This window comes from Pipistrellus kuhlii, unplaced genomic scaffold, assembly GCF_014108245.1.
Source record: "Pipistrellus kuhlii isolate mPipKuh1 unplaced genomic scaffold, mPipKuh1.p scaffold_m20_p_18, whole genome shotgun sequence".
NCBI classification, from domain to species: Eukaryota; Metazoa; Chordata; class Mammalia; order Chiroptera; family Vespertilionidae; genus Pipistrellus; species Pipistrellus kuhlii.
In genome coordinates, this window is record NW_023425493.1 from 15,293,475 (window position 1) to 15,315,758 (window position 22,284).

The window sequence follows — 22,284 nt, forward strand, 5'->3', positions numbered from 1 at the left end:
TAGAGGCCCAGTGCATGAATTCATGCATGGGTGGGATCCAGCCAGCCTGGCCAGGGGGAGGGGACATGAGCAGTTGGTGGAACTGGTCGAGGGGACAATTTGCATATTAGCTTTTTATTATATAGAATATATGCTGAGTGGCCAGATTATTATGCGTTCAGAGATCATAATAATCTGGCCCCTCAATGTATATTATACCCCATCCAACAGAGTTTAGATCAGCTAGCCTTCAAGCTACCCATCATCAGTCATACCTCATGTCATTCTATTTCTTCTCATTACAACAGAACAAAGGAAAACTGGTAAAGTGCCCTCAGCTCTCTGACACCCGGAAGTTTTATTTTTATTTATTTATTTGTCAACACTTTATTTGTTTATTTAATATATTTTTATTGATTCCAGGAAGGAAGGGAGAGGGAGAGAGAGACAGAAACATCAGTGATGAGTAAGAATCATCCATTGGCTGCCTCGTCCTGGGGATGAAGCCCACAACCGGGCAGGTGCCCTGACCCGGAATCGGACTGTGACATCCTGGCTCACAGGCCATCTCTCAGCCCCTGAGCCACGATGGCTGGGCATCACGCAGAAGTCTTAAAACTAGACCGTCTAACCATACACCGGAGACCTTTGAATTGGGTATCAGAGGGGAGGAAAATAAAATTCTCCTCTACCCTCTTAAGTTCAGTGGCTGGGGCCTGTGATTGAAACCCATAAAAGGTAGACTGGCAGGAGAAAAGACACATCTACTTATGCATGCAACACACATACGCATGGGAGGGATGAGCATCTCAACGGAGTGGCTAGAAGGTGGGGCTCATATCCCATCTAAGCGAAGGGCGCTATACGTTCGTGGGGAGATGACAGGACAAAGGAAAAGGGGTTTGGCCCTCTAGCGGCAGTCAGTGATAGGAAGGTAAATATGTGGGGGGAACTAATGGAAGTTAAGGGTTATGTTAGTGAGATTTGCCTGTGCAGACCCATCTGGGTGCCAACTTTCTGTCTCCAGTGGGGATGGTGGTTTTCTTCCTCCTGGAAGAAGGAAATGTATATCCTGCTTGTAGGCAGTGGAGGGAGAGCACAGAGCTCTTTCTGCATTTGCTGCTTCTTAATTGCCTTCAGCTCAAAATAATCCTTATGTGAAAAATGGCATATTTGGTCGAAACCGGTTTGGCTCAATGGATAGAGCATCGGCTTGGGGACTGAAGGGTCGGTCCCAGGTTCGATTCCGGTCAAGGGCATGTACCTTGGTTGGGGGCATATCCCCAGTAGGGGGTATGCAAAAGGCAGCTGATCGATGACTCTCTCTCATCGATGTTTCTAACTATCTCTCTCCCTTCCTCTCTGTACAAAATCAATAAAATATATATATATATAAAAGAAAAAAAAAAGAAAAATGGCATATTTGGGTTGCATTTTTGGATCCTCTTCAGTACTTTAGATAGCCGTGAGCACATACGTTAGCACAACCTCCGCAGAGCACGTACCTTCTTTCTCTGGGGTGTGTACTGTGCTAGGCATCTTGCTAATCCTTGCAAATATCAGAATCTATTTTTCATTACAATGCTACCTTAAATATCAACTGGAACAACATGAAAATACACGATTTCTAGCCTCTCTTGGTATATTTTGACTCAGTGGGTCATATATATATATATATATATATATATATATATATATATATATATAAAATCAGGCAGCCTAGGGGAATATTAACCAGTAAAATGAAGGAAAACACTGAGTCAGGGGACTTTTATCCCCATTTTAAGATGAAGACGTGAAAATTTTCTAGAGCAGCACTACTTAGCATGGTAGCCACAGGCTACCTGTGGCTATTCAAGTTAAGCGAAACTGGCTGAAATGTGAGTTCATTTTCTCAACCACTCTAACCACATTTCAGTAGCCATACTACACAGAACAGGTGTGGAATATCTTCAACACGACAGAAATTTCTACTAAACCATGCTGACCTAGAGATAAAGTAACCTGCCTATGCTCAGGTAATTAATAAGTGGTGAGGCCACCTTAATGGGCATTTGGACTTGCACCTCTCTGAAATGGAGTCTTTTGCCACTAAAAGTCCAGCGTGGTTCCGCAGAGGATAGATCTTCCAGGGAAAGGCTTGAGAAATTGCTCCGTGCTGACACTGACCCAGCCTTCTTCAGATGGACCTGGAACCACGGATTCCCCCCTTTTGGAGTGTTAGTTTTGAAACCAAATGGGCCTTCTGGAGTGCTTGGTGTAAACCTCAAATGGTGCCATAGTTGGTGCAATGCAGACAGGTGACAGCCACTAATCTGACGGCACAAGTCAGGTGTCATCCACGGGGCCAGTCCACCTCTGATCCACATTCAGTCAACAATAGGAAGTTCACCTGACACAAGAGAGAATCTGTTTTTTAAAGGTTTCCCTTTTGTAACTTGGTATACCAGTATCTCTTCTCATATCTAGGCAGTCCTTCATGCACCCCAGATGTTTCAGTGATGCCAGTGGTTGGGATGTTGGAATGCCTTTTCCTGTAGAGGCCATGTTGTAAGTGTTGGTTGGTTTCCTAACCAAGGAGGGCCATGCAGAGGCCAGAATCTAGTCTGTGCTGCAGCCTCCATTCCTATAACTGCACCTGCCCTGAGAAAGGGTTCCTTCCAATTTATACACACGTGCTGTATGGGCCAGCAGGAGCTTTAGATGGGAAGATTGCATCATAGAGCGATTCGTTTGCCTCATAACAGTCACAAATTCATTGTTATTCCAATCAAAATCCCAACATTGTTTTTCCATGGAACTTGTCATAATTCACCCTCGCGTCAAGTGGAAGAGCTTTGGATGAAGAACATGTAAGAAAATTTAAAGAATCAAGTGGGAAGAATTTACTTTTCAGATAACCCAAATTATTATATCACTGTAATAATGAAGACAGCATGGTACTTACGCTACAGGGATAGACAGCAGACCAATGGAACAGACTGGAGAGCTCTAAAACAACCCATTCAAAATGGAAACCTTGTTTATATATATCATCCTTGTTATTAATGGTCTATAATTCAACATATCTCATCTCTTGGCTGCTCATATAAAGTAAAATACAGAGAAGGAACTAGAGCAACTTTATTAAAGATATTTCAAATATCATGTGGGTGGCTGGGCTGGTCCATAGGAGTACCTTTTAACCTTAATTTGATGCAAAAACAGATTCTTAATCAGCAGATAAGAAAATCTACTTAGTGTCTTTCTCAGGGAGCCTTATATTAGCCGGCACAGACTGCGGCTTTATTTGAGACAGCGCTGCCACTCACTAGTAATTGGGACACAAGAATGAGATTAAGGGGTACTCCGAAGGTCGGCATCTATCCTTTGTGCCCAGTGCTTTGTTGGGTCTCTGCCTTCTTGCTGGCAACTTCTGCCAATTGGGATGAACCTGAGCCAAATGCTTTTACTGTCCCTCCTAAATCCGTTAATGGATTGTTTTGAATGCAGAGTCCTTGTCTATGCAGAGTGGATTTTGAAACACATTGGCATGCTGATTCTACTGACAAATTGAAAACTCATTACATTGAAGCAATAGACATTAGCATTGCTTTTAACTTGTTGATCCACTAGCTTAATATTCATTACAGAACTTGATAATTGTGTTGGGGCTCAATAATGTATTTCGATTGATTGTGAATGTATATCATAAAAGAAGTGCTTTGACTTCTCCCTAAACGTCCATGTAGTATTAGTAGAGAGAAACACTGTTAAACACATTGACACTGTTTGTTTGTTTGTTTTTCATAAATGTTCTATTACTCACTAGTTTTGTAACCAGCGGCCAATGAATTTCTTGGTCTGAAAATAGGAGGAGGATGGAAATAAGCATTACAATCTAGCTCTGGAAGTCTGTAATCTTTGGTCTTTCCATCAATCTATGGAAGTTGGAATATGACTGACCCTGGCGTGTCTGTGCTTACCATCCAGATGAACTGAAGCTGCTTTCTCAGGGGTACTGTGGGAGGTGCTCCCAGTTATTTGCAGTTCTTCCTCTTTGGTGCATGTAATGACTGGTTTAGAGTAATTGACTCTCATTTGAGAGGCTTGGATTCCAAGCAGAGCTAATTGTATGAGGTTCCAGCGCCCTTATTAAGTGCCTTGTGAACTCATTTTTATAGAAGAGCCATTTCCATAGGATAAGAAGGAGGTAATTTTAAAGAACTTGGGACCATCTAAGTCATTAATGCATCACATACCTTTTAGATACTTTTTCCACTAATGTTCTTTACTTCGGGGATTTTAAATTTAGTGATTAACTGATCCACTGACTGGCAATCCTTAGATTGTCAAAAACGCAAAATTTGACTATGTTATGAGCTGTATTTTGGACTGTGCTAGGTCAGCCATTCTTGTTGGAGATGTCGGAGTTGGTCTCAAGAAAACTGTATTCGGAGGACACAGTGCCTGACCAAATCAAGTGGACAGGAGTCAGATCATTTGGACAGTTCTTACATTCTTGTGAGGATAAGTTAGAGCCTGTTAAGATAGTTCTCACTAATCAGTGCCTTATCTGCCTTGTAAATAGTTTCAAAAAGCCAGATGGTCTGCAGAAATGTTGAATAGCTTTTCTTGGACTTCCCTTTCCCCCATCACCAAGCTTCTACCATCAAGTCTAGCAATGCCACGTTTCATTTTCCTAGCCAAGTTTACTTTGTCTTATTGTTATCTATACCTCCAGACTAACACAACACACGCATATCTGGGCTCCAAACACAGTTATCTAGAAATGTTTGGGTTTTTTGTTTGTTTTTTTACATCAATGGTGAGTGTGTGTGTATAATTTAAATATATTTTTATTGATTTAGAGGAAGAGTGTGTGTGTGTGTGTGTGTGTGTGTGTGTGTGTGAGAGAGAGAGAGAGAGAGAGAGAGAGAGAGAGAGAGAGAGAGAGAGAGAGACATTGATCAGTTGCTTGCTGTATGCACCCCAATTGGGGATCAAACCTGCAACCTGGGCTTGTGCCCTGACTAGGAATTGAACCAGGGGCCTTTGAACTCGTGGGATGACACTCAACTAACCTCGTCACACAGGCCAGGGCAATGGTATATATTTGTTAGAGAGAAGTAGCAACTATAAGAGAAACTATTTCAGACAAACACACTTCTGAGTGGAAAGAAGAAAAAGTAGAAAGTTGGAGGAAGAGAAAGAAAGAGTTTAGTTAGGAAAATGATTCTGGAGGAGACACCAGAACCTATTGGTTTGGGAGGAGAACCACTTAGTAAAATTCCTAGGCTTGTTTCCTGGTTTATTTTAAGTCTGGCCTGATTCCCTTTAATGTGCCTGTTGTATTCATTTGCATGGTTGCAATCACAAAGCAAAGAATGTTTTCAGGATTTGGGAATGAGAGCCCCTGATAAAACATATGCAGAAAGAATTTAATAACTATAATTAGGCTCAAGAAGAGCGAAGAGAATCTCATTACTTCAGTTTCTGAATTTTAATTATCTGTTTTCTTCAAAACCCACAAAAGGTTGTCTCACAGGCAAGAATATTATTATTTCCTCCTGAATTCAGAGTTCTTGGGATGCTTTTCGAGAATGTAGTTGTGTCAAATGGATTTAATTTTCTTTTTCACACCCTTCTCATTTCTGAAAAGAAAAAGATAGCCAATCTTCAGCTTCCTTGCACGGCTTGAGACAGCTTAGAGAAGTGACAAAATAAACACGACTTATTCTCATCAGCTGTGTCATAAGAAAATTGGGCACATGCTGTGAGGTAATGGCAAAATAATCTTGGAAATTTCCAAGCACTTTTTCCAAATGAAATGGAAGAAAAATTAAAGTTAGCTTCCACCTAATGATGGCTCAAGAAAGACGTGTGCATTAAAGTATGGGCATATCTATTTTCCCCTTTAGGTTTCTTCCCCTAAAAAAAAAAAAGAGACCAGACTGAAGGTCTGTTGGTTCTAGAAAGCTGTTCTCTGGAATAGCTGACCACTGTGGCATTGTTATTTTTCATAGAGGAAGGTAAAGGGAACTGTGACTTATAAAGTAGTAGAGTGTGCTCCTTTTTCAATGTCCCTCCTGATTTTCACTCTTATATTAACCCGTGAAGCTATTGCTCTTCTAAATACATAGTGAGGGATGGGAATCTTCATTTACTTCAGGGGCTGTGATCATTTGCAGAAAAGTGTTCTATCTTCTGCCTCACCCACTGGAGCTGTTGTAGCATCTGTAAGTGCATGTGGGTTCACTGAATGCACTTAACGCACCAGATTAAAGGTGCTGGCCCGCTTTTAGGCAGGGTTTGGGGAAAACTGAGGGTCTCTAACAGCCCAAGGTCAAGTACACGGCAAGCCTAACTCAGAGTTTTGGATCTCTGTGAGTGTGAGTTTTGGAAACCAGGAAACAGTTCTCTTGTTTGTTCCTGAACGTGTCTGCTTTCTATCCAGATGCTTTCTGCATGTGGACAGAGAGGGTGCTGGAATGGCTTTGTACATTTACTATATAAGCTTTGGGATCATAAGGGTGTGTGTGTGTCTCTTCTGTGGATTAATAGCCGAAGTAAATCACAGAGAATGTGAATTGGTTTACACGTCTCTTATTTTTAGCTTCAAGTGGAGTTTCTGTTGGGTAGAATGCAGGGACTTGCTGGCATCAAGACTACTCAGGGAAAAATTTTTGACTTTGCCCAGTAGAGTCTGTTAAAAAAAACCAGTCACTCACGCACCAATACTAAATGTGCTTAAAAAATAGTTCAGGTATGTTCAATTAGGAAGAATTCAATTTACCCCCATTCTCTAAGGCATTGACTAGAAGAAAGAGAGTCCTTGGGCATTGTTCTGTGTAATTAGATTTTGGCACGCTTGTGTTGTGAATTGGAAATTCTGGTTTTCCCACCCTAAGGTGCAAAGTGATGGTGCTCAGACACTGGAGGCTAAAGCAGGTGTTGTAATTCATCAGGACTTTTAAGCTTTTATGGTCTGAGAAACTCTAGGGAAAACAAGCAATAATGGATAGTGTGCTCTATTTTATAAATATTAAAAATATCTTAGAGGCACTTCTCTTGTTCCCCCAAATTAATCTTCCCCTGAAACCTCAATAAATTTTAAGAAATTCTTCCAAAGGCCTGCTTGACCCTCTCTCCTAGGTGGATTCGCCTCATTCCCAGGAAGCAGCTACTTTGTTAAAATAAACCTTTAAAAAAATTTTTTTCTTCTTCCATAATAACAATAAAAATGTAACATCTGAAATATGTTAATTTATCTAAATATGTCATAGGAAAAAAAAAACAAGGATACAATGTTATGTAAATAAAACTGGATACAAAATATAATAATCTCAACTATTTAAAAATATAAAAAACATTAGAAGGAAATATAGCGAACATAGTGTTGGGATTTTTCTATATTTTTCTGTACTTCCGAACTGCTTTTTCTGAAAGTGAGACAGGAGAGAATCTGTGTATTTCAGAGAAGATTTTTATAATATGTCATATTGACATTGACATTGGGAATAATAGGGACCCTGGGAATAATCCACTATAAACAGTATATTTCAAGGAAGAAAACTACTAGTCATGCTAAAAACTAGATTTGAGTTGAACTATGACAGAACTGGAAGTTTAGCAAAGAACCTTTGAGAATGAGAAAATATACAAATCGCTTAGGTCCTTCAGATTTAATGTAAGCTTTACTTAGACCCTTATATAATTCCCATGCTTACAGACAAGCAAAGAAAAACAAACAAGCAAAGAAAGGCTTTTGTTGTAAATACTTTCCCACATATAATTTCCTGGACAAAATTCACTTAAAAACTTAAAAGGAATTAATCAGTACGAGTCTGATTTTTTTTTCCCCCTCAAAAACAAATGAGTTGGGCTTTATGAGTGTATGTTTGAAATAAGTATTCAGGCTGAGAAATGTGCCTTTCTCCTTTCTTAGGGTGTTGACATGGGTTCCGTGATTCCGATGCTTTGTTCTTTGCGTTATTCTTAAATATTGACGCAGCCATTCTTTTGTTCATGCAACAAATATTTGCTGAGTACATAAGTCCAAATAGATCTTATCTCCCTTGGAGGGGAGATAAGCTCTATTTGAACAGCTGTAGCAAAGGTGGTACACAGTGTTGGGAGAATGCAAAGGAAGGTGAGACTGTTTGCAGCTGGGGGAGAGCCAAAAAGGCTACTTTGGTTGGGGTTGCCATCTGGGCGTGAAGGGTCTGAATCTGGCTGGCAGGGCATGTAGCTGGAGATGGAGAGAGGAAGGCATGGACATGCACAGGGGACAGGAGGTACAGTTGCAGTAGGAGAGATAGGACATAAGGGCAGGGGGGCCAGATCACAGGGCCTTTGGTGCTAGGCTAGGCGGTCACTACTCTGGGGAGGAGCAGTGGGGAACTGTTGAAGGTTTTGACAAGGGTCGTGGCATGGTCTTGAAACAGTGTGTCCGGTGAAACGTGTCAGACCAGGACATAGAGAACTGTGCCTCTGTGACTTGAGGTGTGCCTCTCGCAGTTTTCAATAGAGTTCCCTGGGAGCATGAATGGCAAGACTTGGTTCTGAAGGACAGAGCCCCGCTGTAACCTCTGGGCCTTGGTAACTCCTGCCGGCTTTCTCCGGAGCTGGACCAGCTTGGATTCAGCCTCTCCTGTTCTGCTCTATCAGCCCTGGACTCACTCTGTCCACGTCCCAGAACCTGCCTCTGCCACCTAGACCATGCGGTGGCTTGACTCCCATAATCCTCCAGGATCTGTGTAACAGCCATGGCACTCCCGCCTCCATCTCTGGTTTTGACTTTTTTGTTTCTCTTCGAGAGCTGAAAGCTAGTGAGTTTTTTGGCTCTGCTGTGATGCTGACAAAGGGCAGAGGAAGAGACTTTTACTGTGTTAAAAGGTGATAAAGACTTGGTTCAAGGTGTGGAGAGATGGGGGGAAAGGAATAGAAGTGACAAGATCCCATGGTTGAATGTGAGTGTGAGGGAGAAGGAATCAAATAACAGTGCTTTTGAACCTCTGCGAATTGAAATGGTTTTGAAAGGGCCAGAAGACACTTTTCTTACTTTTACAAAGTTGAACTGAAGCAAAAAGTTGTGGACAAAGCTGTCGAAAAGGCTTTTTATTTTTATTTTTTATTTTTTTTAGCTTTAGTGTGATTACCCTAAAGGGATAATGATCAGCCTGGTGAAGTAAATTGTACCAAAACAATGCCTAGCACAGGCTGCAATAATTGAGTAGGATCAGAAGAAATGTTTACAAAAAAATGCCAGTATAACAAAATGTGAAAGTAGTCCTTCTAATCTTCATGTTATTGAGTCACTGCCTTTTAGTGCAAGATCTGGCACTGTGTTTCACAAACAAATTCAGAAAGGAAATATAATGCTAAATTGGGGAGTGGGGTAGGGAAGGAAGGCAATGCAAAACCCAAGAATCTTGAAAACGGAAAGCAAGCTGGTTTCAGCGGAAGTTATTGCATGTGGTGCCTATGAGCTGATGGACTTCATTGAGTGCTTTCCCGGTGGGATATTACATGACAATAATGATAGCCAAAATTTATTGAGCAACTGAAGTGTCAGGCACCACTCTAGAAACTCTTTTACCTGAAGACCATCTCATTTAATCCAGACAAAATCCTGTGAAAATGGGTGTCTTACTATCTCCATTTTATAGGCAGAGAAAATTGAGGCTCAGAGAGAGAGGCTCATTGTAACGCAGCTACTAACGCATGCTTTAGCTTCGACTCATTAATGCTAATGTTTTATTCAGTTAGCTTCAATTGGGGGATGCACTGAGGATCTCTCATGTGATGATAAGTGTTCCCGAAGCATCTCTGAAAACGTAGGCTATGTTTGATGGCACCAGGTAAAGGGCTACAGGGACAGACCTGCTTTTGGCTTCTCCTTGATTTCTTAGTTCAGCTTATGGATGTCCTCTTGGTTGTTGGCTTGGGCCATTATAATCATTGTCATCAGTTTAATGACTATGGGTTATTGAACTATTTCTATGTGCCAGCGCCAATAATGAGCACTTGGCTGCATTATTTCACGTGATTACCATAACAATAGGATATTGCTCCTCTGGTCTTCGTTTTATAGAAGAGGAAGCCATGTGAGAGGCCACAGCTGCTAAGAAGCAGAGATGGGACTCAAATCCATGTCTGTCTGACTCCAGAGTTCATGGTGCTGACCACTGTGGCATTTTGCCCCGCACTGAGCTTTTCTCAAAGTATCACGATCCCTACTTTGGACTTCCCTTCATTGGGGTTTAGTTAGGCTTAATATAAAACCTAGATGCATTTCAGGGGTTGCTTTCGGTTCTCTCTCCCCCATACCTTGTGATGTTGTTGGCTATTTTATTCACATTTTGAATCAGTCATTAGGCTAATTACCCAAGGGAGCTGGGATTCCTTTTTTTTTTTTTTTTTTTTTTTTTATAAGTGTTGCCTGGTGGATGATGCATTGATGGCACCGGATGAAATTTTCAAATCACAGAAGCATTTTTCTCACACATCTGGAGGGGGTGGTGGCATCATAGAACCTCCGTGGAAACCAGGCATCCTTGAGGGAAGCTTGGTGGTGTGGCAGGAAATCAGCTTTTAAGGCTTTGTAGAGCTCACATAAAACGACATCCGTCTCCTTTCATTTAAATCCAAATTCTTGCCAGAGTGCAAAAATTAGCATCAGATATTAGCAGGCTGCTCTTCTGCTGGACAAAATAGTGGTTATTTGGATCTAAAGGGCACATTTTGCTCATTGTTTATATTTTTCAGTGAGGTGAGACTTGTTCTCCTTGTGGGAATTCTCAACAAAGATTCACTTCTGTATAAGAAAATTACAGACAAGGATATTGAATTTTATGTCTTATGCACTACATAAAAGCTAATGAAAATAATAACCAATTAGACAGTTATAAAGCCTGAGTGTATTAAAGTGTTATGCAAATATTGATTAATAGTAATACCATAAACTCACAGAGCAAGCAAAAGCATGCCTGGTTTAAATTACAGGAGCTTTCATTTGCATTTCCACCGAGCCTATTATTAGTGGGTCTCAAAGCACCTTACAAGTAATAATTATTAAAGCCCATAAACACAGCCAGGAAATGCATTTTATTGAGGGAATAAGTAAGAGGTGGTCCCCTTTACCTCATATCAATACATATTTTGAGACCTAAACGTCTGAGCTAAAACAGACTTGTTCATATAAAGAGACTATTCCTACACTGTGGGTGTTTGGGGCTGCGATTTATAGGTTAGAAGTTGATAGTCACGGATTCAAGGTTCTTGTATTGAGTATCTCAACCCATAAAATAACTTTCAGTGCATTTTAATATTTCTCTATTGACTATCATATCAAACTGGAAACAAGCATTGTGCCAAGTTCACTTGAAAGTATTTAAACATGCTTTGGAATGTTGTGTCAGGTTTATTTTTTCTCAAGCTAATATCTTATTCCAAGGACTAATGGCTTTTAGGCACAGTCAGTGGGACCTGTATTGATTTCCATTCTAACTAGCAAGTCTCTGAAAGGTTGTCAAGATTTCGAATCTACTTTAAAAGATCCCTTTGCCCTTTCTCTCTTATTTCTCCTCTTTTTTTCCTTCCTTTGCAACTACCTTACTCTCTAAAGCTAAGCACAGGTTGGAAAATCTCAAGACTATTCCCAGTGCCTGACTCTCCCTCTATCTTGAGTCCTTGAGCTGCCCCCACCTGGTTGATTCTCAGCCTTATTTCCTTTTGGTACCAAGAGACTATATTGAAGTGGTTGGTCACTACTGTGGGGCAGGTGTACTTCCATGGTTATACTTCAGTGTCACGTAGATTCCAAGAACCGTGTGGACTAGTGGACACCTTCTTTTAGAGTTAGGCCATTGGTCGGCAAACTCATTAGTCAACAGAGCCAAATATCAATAGTACAATGATTGAAATTTCTTTTGAGAGCCAAATTTTTTCAACTTAGACTATATAGGTAGGTATATTTTTATTAACTTAATTAGTATATGTGGTATTTTGTGGAAGAGCCACACTCAAGGGGCCAAAGAGTCGCCTGTGGCTCTCGAGCCACAGTTTGCCAACCACTGAGTTAGGGATACTGGAACCCGGAAAGAATGAGTGACCTGGCTGAGGTCATACAGCTGCTTTCTGTCTCAGTAAACTGGGACCAGAACTCAGGTCTCTAGACTGGTAAAGGTTTTTGCTCTACCTGTATGTGACAGTAATTATATGATGCTTCACACCACACACACACACACACACACACACACACACACACACACAATTTAAACCAGAAACATAGGACCAGAAATAGAAGAAATAGTTTGTTGGTGTTTTTTCCAGGGTTATGGATCAGTAAGACAAGGGCTGGAGCCCCAGGCATCTGAAGACAAATGGAGTGATGAGTGTGCAGAGCTATATAAAATGGTGGACCCTGAGATTATTGCTGTACAGGAGTTGAATGATGGGGGTAGAGAGGAAGGAAGAGCCAGTTGAAATGAGAACAGGGTGCGGTAGGATGGTAGTCATAGAGGATTGTAAGGATGTTGAGTTTATGGCCGTGGCAAGTTGTTGATGTCAAATGAAGAAAAATTCTATTGGTTCCTGCGTGGATGGTCCTTAAGGACAACAGAGTCTCTCAGGATGACCTCAGAAGGGGAGGGAGAGATAAAGGCATGCACAGCATGGATCAAGGTTCTCAGCACATGCAGAGTAATACATTTCTGGGAACCGGTGATGTTAAAGATACTGGAAGAGTGTTTATGAATTATATAAATTTATGTCTATTTTGTGAGAGACTCTACATGTCTAAATTCTAATATCCATGTTTTTCCAGGGAAAACTGAGGCCGCTATAAAAAACTTCAGTCCCTTCTACAGTCGCCAGTACTCTGTGGCCTTCTGCAATCATGTGCGCAGTGAAGTAGAACAACAAAGAGATCTAACATCACAAATTTTGAAGACCAAGGTAACCCATGACCATTTGGCTTTATATCTTTCTTCCACTGAGTAATGCTTTATAATTCACTAGAGACCTGGTGCATGAATTCCTGCACCAGTGGGGTCCCTCTGCCTGACTTGTGGGATCAGGCCAAAACTGGCTCTCCAACATTCTCCAAGGGGTCCTGGATTGTGAGAGAGCTGGGGAGGGATGCAGGAGGTTGGCCAGCTGGAGATGGACCATGGGAAGGCTCCAAAGCATGTTCGGCCCATTTTGCTCAGTCTCAATCAGCTGAACCCCAGCAGCAAGCTAACCTACCAGTCAGAGCGTCTGCCCCCTGGTGGTCAGTGCACATCATAGCTACTGGTTGACTGGTCAACAGTCTGCCCTCTGGGGTCAGTGCACATCATTGCGAGCAGTTGAACAGCCTTAGCATATCATTAGTATATTATGCTTTGATTGGTTGAACTGATGACTGGATGACTGGACACTTAGCATATTAGGCTTATATTATATAAGTTAATATATCTGAAAGAAGCATTCATCTGAATGACAATTTTTTAAAAAATGTGTTCTCAGGTCATTTCATGCTCAAAAAAACTCTTATTTACCTGGAAGTTAGAACATATGTGGTGTAATCCATATTTAAAAAAAAAATAGCATGATCCAGTTTTATTTTTTTTCCTCACCTTGATGCTTTGATACCAGCAAATATGACTTGATGTAGTGAAGTTCAGTTTACAAAGTCTTAATTTTAGTGCCTTGTACTACTGTCATTTTTATTTTGGTCATTGATCAAATAGGAATTTTCTCTTCTAATCCCCTAACTTATTCTTTCTTCTTTGCTCTATTATCACAATTATCCACGACTTCCACAAAGAATCATTGACACCTACCATGTGCCAGGCCCTGTTCCAAGAACTAGGGAACCAGACAAATTCTCCGCTTCCTCTTTATATTCAAATGTAGGAGACAGACAATAAACAAATGAATATCAGGAGCTAATAAATGCTATTAAGGAAAAATAGAGCAGGGGTCCTCTTTTAGAGTAGATGGTCGGAGGACCCTGTGTGGAGGTGGCATGTGAGGAGAAACGGGAGTGAAATAAATGGAGGCTGAGTGCATATCTGTGGGAAGACTGGTCCAGGCAGATGCCACAGCAAGTCCAGAGACCCTGAGGTAGCCACAGCACTCTGGGAAGGCTGAGAGCAGGGTAAAGAAGGGAGGAGGGAGGAGAAATGACTAATGGGTGACAGGTAGGGACTAGACCACGTGGGACCTGTAGACTACCATTGGGTGTTTATATTAGTGTTATTTGTGAGGACAGAACACTAAGCCCCAGGATTTGGAAGGGAATGTATTTCATCCCTGAAAAAGATGAGCAGTTCTATCCTCTCTGGGTGGTTCCTGTAAATGTTGCTTGAAAGTGGAGGAACGAGTTCCTAAAGGCATTACTATGTGATCTTTAATAAAAGGGAAAGTAGATGTAAATTCATGTAAAAGACAGAAGATCCAGTTCCGTAATTTGAGATAAATCGGGAATTGCACTGTGAGGCAGGATGGGAATGGTTCCTTCCACAAGTAGCTCTGGGAAACCTAGCTGGAACTCTCACAGAGACTCTCCTACAGCCTCTGTGCCACCAGTTAATGAGAAATCCTCCAACTTTTAAGTGGATGCAGAACTGGGCTGTGCTGGCTTGCCTGCTATTCTTTGATGGAAGAGCCAACAGGGTCTCCGTGAGAACAGGCTCAGGGTTTACAGCCTGGCTCCCAAGGCTTTGGGGCCTGGGAAAACCAGTGAGCCTGACACACACACACACACACACACACACACACACACACACATATATATATATATATATATATATATATATATATATTTTTTTTAAATTTTTTTTTACAGAGAGGAAGGGAGAGAGATAGAGAGCTAGAACCATCGATGAGAGAGAAACATCGACCAGCTGCCTCTTGCACACCCCCTAACGGAGATGTGCCTGCAACCAATGTACATGCCCTTGACCGGAATCAAACCTGGGACCTTTCAGTCCACAGGTCGATGCTCTATCCATTGAGCCAAACCGGTTTCGGCTTTTTATTTTTTATTTTTATTGATTTCAGAGAGGAAGGGAGCGGGGGAGAGAGAGATAAAAACATCAATGGTGAGAGAGAATCATCGATCAGCTGCTTCCTGCATGCCCCCTCACCAGGGACTGAGCCAGCATGTGCCCTTGACAGGAATCAAACCCAGGACTCTCCACTCCGCAGGCCGATGCTCTATCCACTGAGCCGAACCTGACTTTTGAGGCTGCCGGAGGTGTGATGAATAGGGGAACAGCCTGTTCATTTTTCTGTTTTTCAGGTTTTAAACGGAGGCATATTCCTGGTGTTGGGCTTGATGTCTACAATTTAACTGCTTCCCTCCCTCTCTTCCACAGAGTTTATCAAGGATTTATCAAGTGCCATGTGCATCCCAGGCATAGTGGTGTCTCTGTGGCACCACGGAGGGAAATGAAAGCCACAAAAATATCAATAAGACAAATGTTTGCATCCGATCAGGAGGGTAGGAGAGGGAAGTGTGTAGGGAGGGGAAGAAGCAACCATTTCTTCAGGATGTCAGTTTCCTGAAATATTCCTTGAAATGCCAGGGCCAGACTTAGTGGTAGCATGGCATGTTATCTTTTGTGGCCATAACTAATTGTATTCGTCTTCTTTAAGCCACCATTGGATCCTGGGACCGTTTTGTATGAAGCAGAACTATCCCAGTTTGCCGAAGATCTAAAGAAATGGAAGGAGAGATATGTGGTGGTTAAAAATGATTTTGCTGTGGAGAGCTACGAGAACAAAGAGGTAAGGTATTTCCTTGTTACCCTGGCTTTTCCCAATACTCTTACTGAAAGAATCAGGATTGATTCTTGTTTATTATTATTAAATATTTTATTGATTTTTTACAGAGAGGAAGGGAGAGGGAAAGAGAGCTAGAAACATCAATGAGAGAGAAATATCAACCAGCTGTCTCCTGCACACCCCCTACCAGGGATGTGCCTGCAACCAATGTACATGCTCCCAACTGGAATTGAACCTCCTGGGACCCCTCAGTTCGCAGACCAATGCTCTTCCACTGAGTCAAACCGGTTTTGGCAGAATTAGTTCTTTAAAAAAAAAAAAAAAAAAAAATATATATATATATATATATATATATATATATATATATATATATATATATATATATATATATATATATATATATATATATATATAAAATTGATTTTTTACAGAGAGGAAGAGAGAGGGATAGAGAGTTAGAAATATCGATGAGAGAGAATCACCCATCAGCTGCCTCTTGCACACCCCCTACTGAGGATGTGCCCGCAACCAAGGTACATGCCCTTGATCGGAATTGAACCTGGGACCTTTAAGTCCACAGGCGAATACTCTACCCACTGAGCCAAACCTGTTTCAGCAGGATTGATTCTTTCCATAAGCACTCACTCTCGAGCAGGCACTCATTTCCGTTAACAGATGTTTACTGAGCGCCTATTATATGCCGCACATCATGAAAGGTCTGGGCCTATCGCAGACAGATGCTTGCAGTCTAGTGGGCAAGACAGACTTGGAACAGCTCATTGCAAGTGAGTGTGAAAACAGGTTATGCCTCGTGACCAGGGCAGGAGCCTTTCCTGTGACCATTCAGCTTCAAGGTCTTTCTTAGTCACTGCCCCACTGCCTCTCCCTTTGCTCTGTGTCTCCAAGTCTCCCCACACAGCATTTATTTACTCATTCATTCATGTTAATCCTTACCTGAAGATGTGCTTTTCATTGATTCTAGAGAGAAAGGAAGGGAGAGAGAGAGACAGAAACATCCATGTGAGAGAGACGTAGCTATGGGTTGCTACCCATATGTGTCCTGACAGTATGGAACCACAACCTGGGTTTGTGCCCTGACTGAGAATTGAGTCCACAACTCTTAGGTTCACAGGACGATGCTCTAACCAACTGAGCCACACTGGTCAGGGCCTCCCCTGTCTTAAGCTTCCTACATGACAGGTGGTTGAGGAATTATTTAATAAGATTATGAGTGAGCCCTGGCCAGGTGGCTCAGTTGCTTGGGGTGTTGTTCCTTACACCGAAAGGTTGCAGGTTTGATTCCCAGTCAGGGCATATACTTAGGTTGTGAGTTCAGTCTTGGTCAGGGTGCATGAAAGAGGCAACTGATCAAAGTTTCTCTTTTGCATAGATATCTCTCTCTCTCTCTCTCTCTCTCTCTCTCTCTCTCTCTCCCTCCCTCCCCCCCTCCCCCCCCCCCCCCCCCCCCCCCCCCCCCCCCCCTCTTCCCCCCCCCCTCCCTCCCTCCCCCCCTCCTTCCCCTTTTTATCCCTCTTCTCCCTCTAAAATTAATAAACATCCTGAGGTGAAGATAAAAAAGATTGTGATTGAATGTTCCTGAGTTCCTAGGAATCCAGAGCATTTCACATATTTATTCCACCTGTATTTATGGATTTTTTTTCTTTTAACTTATTCCAGGTTATCTTATTATTTATCTTGTCTGTGAAATGTGGGGGGAAATGAGATTAAGAACATTAGTAAAGTGCCTAGCACCCAGGAGGGGTTCAGTTTTTCTTGGTCCCTATTTCTTTCCGCATGGAAAGTATAGTGGTGTAGAAAAAAGATCACTGGACCATGAATCAGGAAAACTAAAGTTTAGGCTAGGCTCCCATTAAACTGGAGAATTAGGCTGACTGATCCCAACAGTTCCTTTCAGATCTCCTACTGTACACATTTTTTATTTATTATTTATTTTTAAATATATTTTATTGATTTTACACAGAGAGGAATTGAGAGGGACAGAGAGTCAAAAACGTCGATGAGAGAAAAACATCGACCAGCTGCCTCTTGCACACACACGCCCCCCCCCCCCCTGCAACCAAGGTACATGCCCTTGACCGGAATCGAACCAGGGACCCTTCAGTCCGCAGGCCGAGGCTCTATTCACTGAGCCAAACCGGTCCCGTCTCCTTCTGTACACATTTTAAATCTACATAGAATCTCAGGCTGTCTTTGAAATGAATAATTATTATTTTTTTTCAGTTAGTAGTAACAGATTTAAAACTTTGTTCCCTGGCCCTAGCCAGGTTGGCTCTGTGGAGAGAGTGTTGGCCTGTGGACCTAAGAGTTTGGGGTTTGATTCCAATAAGGGCACATGGCTGGGTTGTGGGCTTGATCCCTTGTGGGGGGCATGCAGGAGGCAGCCAATTAATGGTTCTCTCTCATCATTGATGTTTTTCTATCTCTCTCTCTCTCCCTTCCTCTCTGAAATCAATAAAAATATTAAAACAACAACAACAACAAAACAACCAAAAAACACCAAAAACTTTGCTCTCTTGACACTAAACCTATAGGAGGAGACTTCCAGCCAGCAGACCAATGTGTTTCCTTCCCGTTTCTGATGGAAAATAGAAATAAAGTACAATATTAACTTATTCCACAGGCCATTAGGCAATGCTGCGTTGAGTAGTCTTATTCTTTGCAACATTCATTAAGCTAATATTTTCTCGGCTTATCTATAGTAGGATTTTATTCAACAATGATGTGCTCTCTGCAGCAAATTATCAATACCCTACATATAGTAATGATAATAAGTCACCTTTATTTATTTTTTAAAAATATGTTTTTCTTGATTTTAGAGAGAGGAGGGAAAGGGATAGAGAGATAGAAACCCTGACAAGAGAGAAACATCATCAATCATTGCCTCCTGCACACCCTGTATGGGGGATCGAGCCCGTTAACCCCGGGCATGTGCCCGGACCTGGAATCAAACTGGTGACCTCTTGGTTCATGGGTTGACACTCAACCACTGAGCCACACTGGACACAAATCACCATTATTTGTATTTTATAATACGATGTCCTCTCAGGTAAGCTTGAGAAGACGTAGTATTGCAGAATGGTTAATATTGTGGACTTTGAAACACACTTTTATAAAAGTGTCCTTTTGTAAGTCATAAATCTCCTTGAGCCTCACCTTTCTCATCTGTGAAATGGTAAGTATGATCCCTTCCTCATGATGTTGCTGCGAGGATTAAACAAATGAGTGTATTGAGCTGAAACCAGTTTGGCTCAGTGGATAGAGCGTTAGCCTGCGGACTGAAAGGTCCCGGGTTTGATTCCGGTCAAGGGCATGTACCTTGGTTGCAGGCACATCCCCAGTAGGGGTATGCAGGAGGCAGCTGACCGATGTTTTTCTCTCATCGCTGTTTCTAACTCTCTATCCCTCTCTCTTCCTCTCTGTGAAAAATCAATAAAATATATCATTTTAAAAATGAGTGTATTGAAGTCCATAACTCATAGCCAAGCACTGGCAGAGCCCAATGGAGAGCAGTTGTCTGATTACCACTAAATAATTGGGAGGAAACACTCATAGAGCTTCCTCTTATATTTATTATGGTTTTCACCATATTTGGCACTAATTGAAGTTTCATTTTGAATCAAAACTGGTGTTTTTCCTCTTTTCATTTTTTAAACGTTCAATCTATTTGCTCATTATTTTCAAGTGAAACCGTTTGGATTTTTTCAGATACGGTTACTGAATTAGACAATAACAAAGTACTAAAAATTATTTTGCTCATCGTTTTCAAATGGTCCAGTTTGGATTTTTAAAGATGCATATTTTATTTTATTTATTTATTTTTTATAATATACTTTTTTTATTAAATTATTATTTTTGTGCATATACCAATGCCCACCCCCTCCCGTACATACCCTCCCTCCCCAGAGTTTTGTGTCCATTGGTTGTACTTATATGCATGTATACAAGTCCTTCCGTTGATCTCTTATCTCCCCCAGATCTCCCCAACCTCCCCGCTGTAATTTGACAGTCTGCTTGTTGCTTTACTGTCTCTATATCTATCTTTTGGTTCTTCAGTTTATAATGTTCTTTATCATCCATAAATAAGTGAGATCATGTGGTGTCTCTCTTTCATTGACTGGCTTGTTTCACTCAGCATGATGTTCTCCAATTCCATCCAGGTAGCTGCAAACGATGAGAATTTTTTTTTTTTTTATGGCTGCGTAATATTAAGATGCGTATTTTAAAGCTATGATTACTGAATTTGATAATAAGCAAGTGTTAAAAACTTGGAAATTTAAAAAATGACGTGTAGTTTGCCATAATTCCTCCAAGTTTTAACATTTTTTTTTTTTCATTTAGAGAAGGGTGTTTTTAAAAATTACACCTAAGAGTTATACATTAAGTGCCTATAAATTGCCTTATTTGGCTGGTAATTGAGTAGGAAAAAGGAAACATTCTCATTGGATAATCATTTAATTTGTACTTCCTGTATGGTTGCACTGGGCTGGACAAACCCAGGTATGAGCCCTGGGTTTGTCACCTACTCACCGATGGGCCATTGGTAGGTTATTTAACCTGTTTTCTAGTTTATAAAAGGGAGATAATAATAGTGCTGTTTTTAGGATTGAAGGATGCAGTGTTCATAAAAGCCCAGATTGGGGCCTGCTATAACAAATGACACATTTTAGATTTGAGGCCAGTCTCAGACAAGCTGCTTCTGAACTTTTTCAAAACCACACAACTTTCAATTCCTCCGTTAGGCCCAGGGCCCCTGACGTGCTTACGCTAATCGATTAGCGGGTTTCACAAGTCTGAAAGCAACCTTCTTAGACACGAGCGTTTGTTTTGTTTGGGTCTCTTCAGTCACTGCCTTAGTGAGGGAGAATGCGTTCTCGTCCTGATCACGTTGCCCCAATCCATTATTTTTAGTTATTCCCAAGAGGACACGCTACATTTGGGTCGAACAGTTGCTTGGTTTCCATTCTCAGCTTGCTTTCAGCCCCGTTATTTTCAACATTTTGCCTTGACTTCATCCCTGCCATCAGACGCACACACTTAAAATTTATCTTATTTGTACGTCCTTGTGGGCTTATCTGCTTAACAAATACTTGAGTGCCTTAGCCATGCTCACACCTCTTTTACGTTCCCCCCACAGTGGGGCTGTTTGTCTGCTGGCCAGAATTTGTTCTGATGTCATGGCCTTGCTATTCCATCCCAGATCACTTCACTGCAAAACAGTCTCATGCCTGCCAGCCAGTGAGGCTGAGGGGTTGAGCATTGACCCATGAACTAGGAAGTCAGGGTTTGATTCTGGGTCTGGGCATATATATGCCTGGGTTGCAGGCTCAGTCCCCAGGATGAGGTGTGCAGGAGGCAGCCCATCAATGATTCTCTCTCATCATTGATGTTTCTCTCTCCCCTTCTCCCTTCTTTTATCTGATATCAATAAAAAGATATAAAACAAGCAAACAAACAAAAACAATAAAATAAAATAAAAACCGCAAAAACAGTTTCATGTCAGAGGGCAAAGCGGTGGCATATTTATCACGGCGTCATTTTTGTTTTGTGTGACAATCCATGGCAACCGTGACTGCAGTCACCTGTCCCACAGTCACATTCGTCATCGGTCTGCACATGTGTCTGCATGCATCATCGCCCTTGTGGTTATTAGAATGACTCAGGTGCCTGCCGGGGCACTGGGTTTCTAGAAGTTACTGAGATGATGCTTTCCTCTGCGAATCTCCCTGAGGTTAGGGACTCTGGCTTCCCATGTTGTGAACATCACACAAAAGTACTCAAGTAAGGCCTCGCAAGTGCCGTTGCACAAAACGTATTTTTTTAAATACATGGCTCTTACTCAATGACCTAGTGTGGGAATGGCTTACCTAGGTCTGTCTGTCTATTTCTAATATTCTGGATATTTTTCAAAAAATCCAAAAAGGGGGGTGAAATAATCACTCATTTATGCCTTTCCTTTCCCAGGCCTATCAGAAAGGAGCTGCTCCTAAAAGCCGAATCCTTCCAGCGGGTGGCAAAGTGTTAACCTCCGAAGAGGAATACAACCTATTATCTGACAGGCATTTCCCAGACCCGCTTGGTGAGTTGCTGAGCATTCTTTCCCAGGACGAATTCTCAGACTGGCTGTGCTCGGGGAGGCCAGCCACTCCCATTGGGGGAGGGGCGTCTCACCCTCAGGGACATTGGGAAGCGTCTGGAGACATTTTTGGTTGTCACAGCTGGGAGGATGGCGCTGCAGGCATGCAGTGGGGAGAGGCCTGTGATTCTGTTAAACCTACTGCCATGCACAGAACAGTCTGACAACGAAGAATTATCTGGCGCACAATATCCATAGCTGCTGAAGTTGAGAGACCCTGGGTCAGACACATACACACCACAGACAGATGGGAGATGTTTACCTCATTTAGGTAAACATTGTACCACTCCTATTATTTTTAAACCACATTCAGTAATTCACGACGCAATTGCTGTTTCCAGCGTTTCAGAAACGTGCCACCGGTTAGACATCGGAAGGTTTGGGAAATACGTGGG

General features: G+C 41.8%; 1 protein-coding gene across 2 annotated transcripts in view; it reads left to right on the plus strand.

The window, feature by feature from the left end:
* Positions 1–22,284, plus strand: part of NIBAN1 (niban apoptosis regulator 1) — a 116,485-nt gene that overhangs the window by 31,893 nt on the left and 62,308 nt on the right. For both annotated transcript variants that reach the window (XM_036442847.2, XM_036442848.2), the window contains 3 exons: positions 12,788–12,918; positions 15,607–15,738; positions 21,718–21,832. In XM_036442847.2, coding sequence (XP_036298740.1) covers positions 12,788–12,918; positions 15,607–15,738; positions 21,718–21,832 — 378 coding nt within the window. The remainder of the gene's footprint in view (positions 1–12,787; positions 12,919–15,606; positions 15,739–21,717; positions 21,833–22,284) is intronic.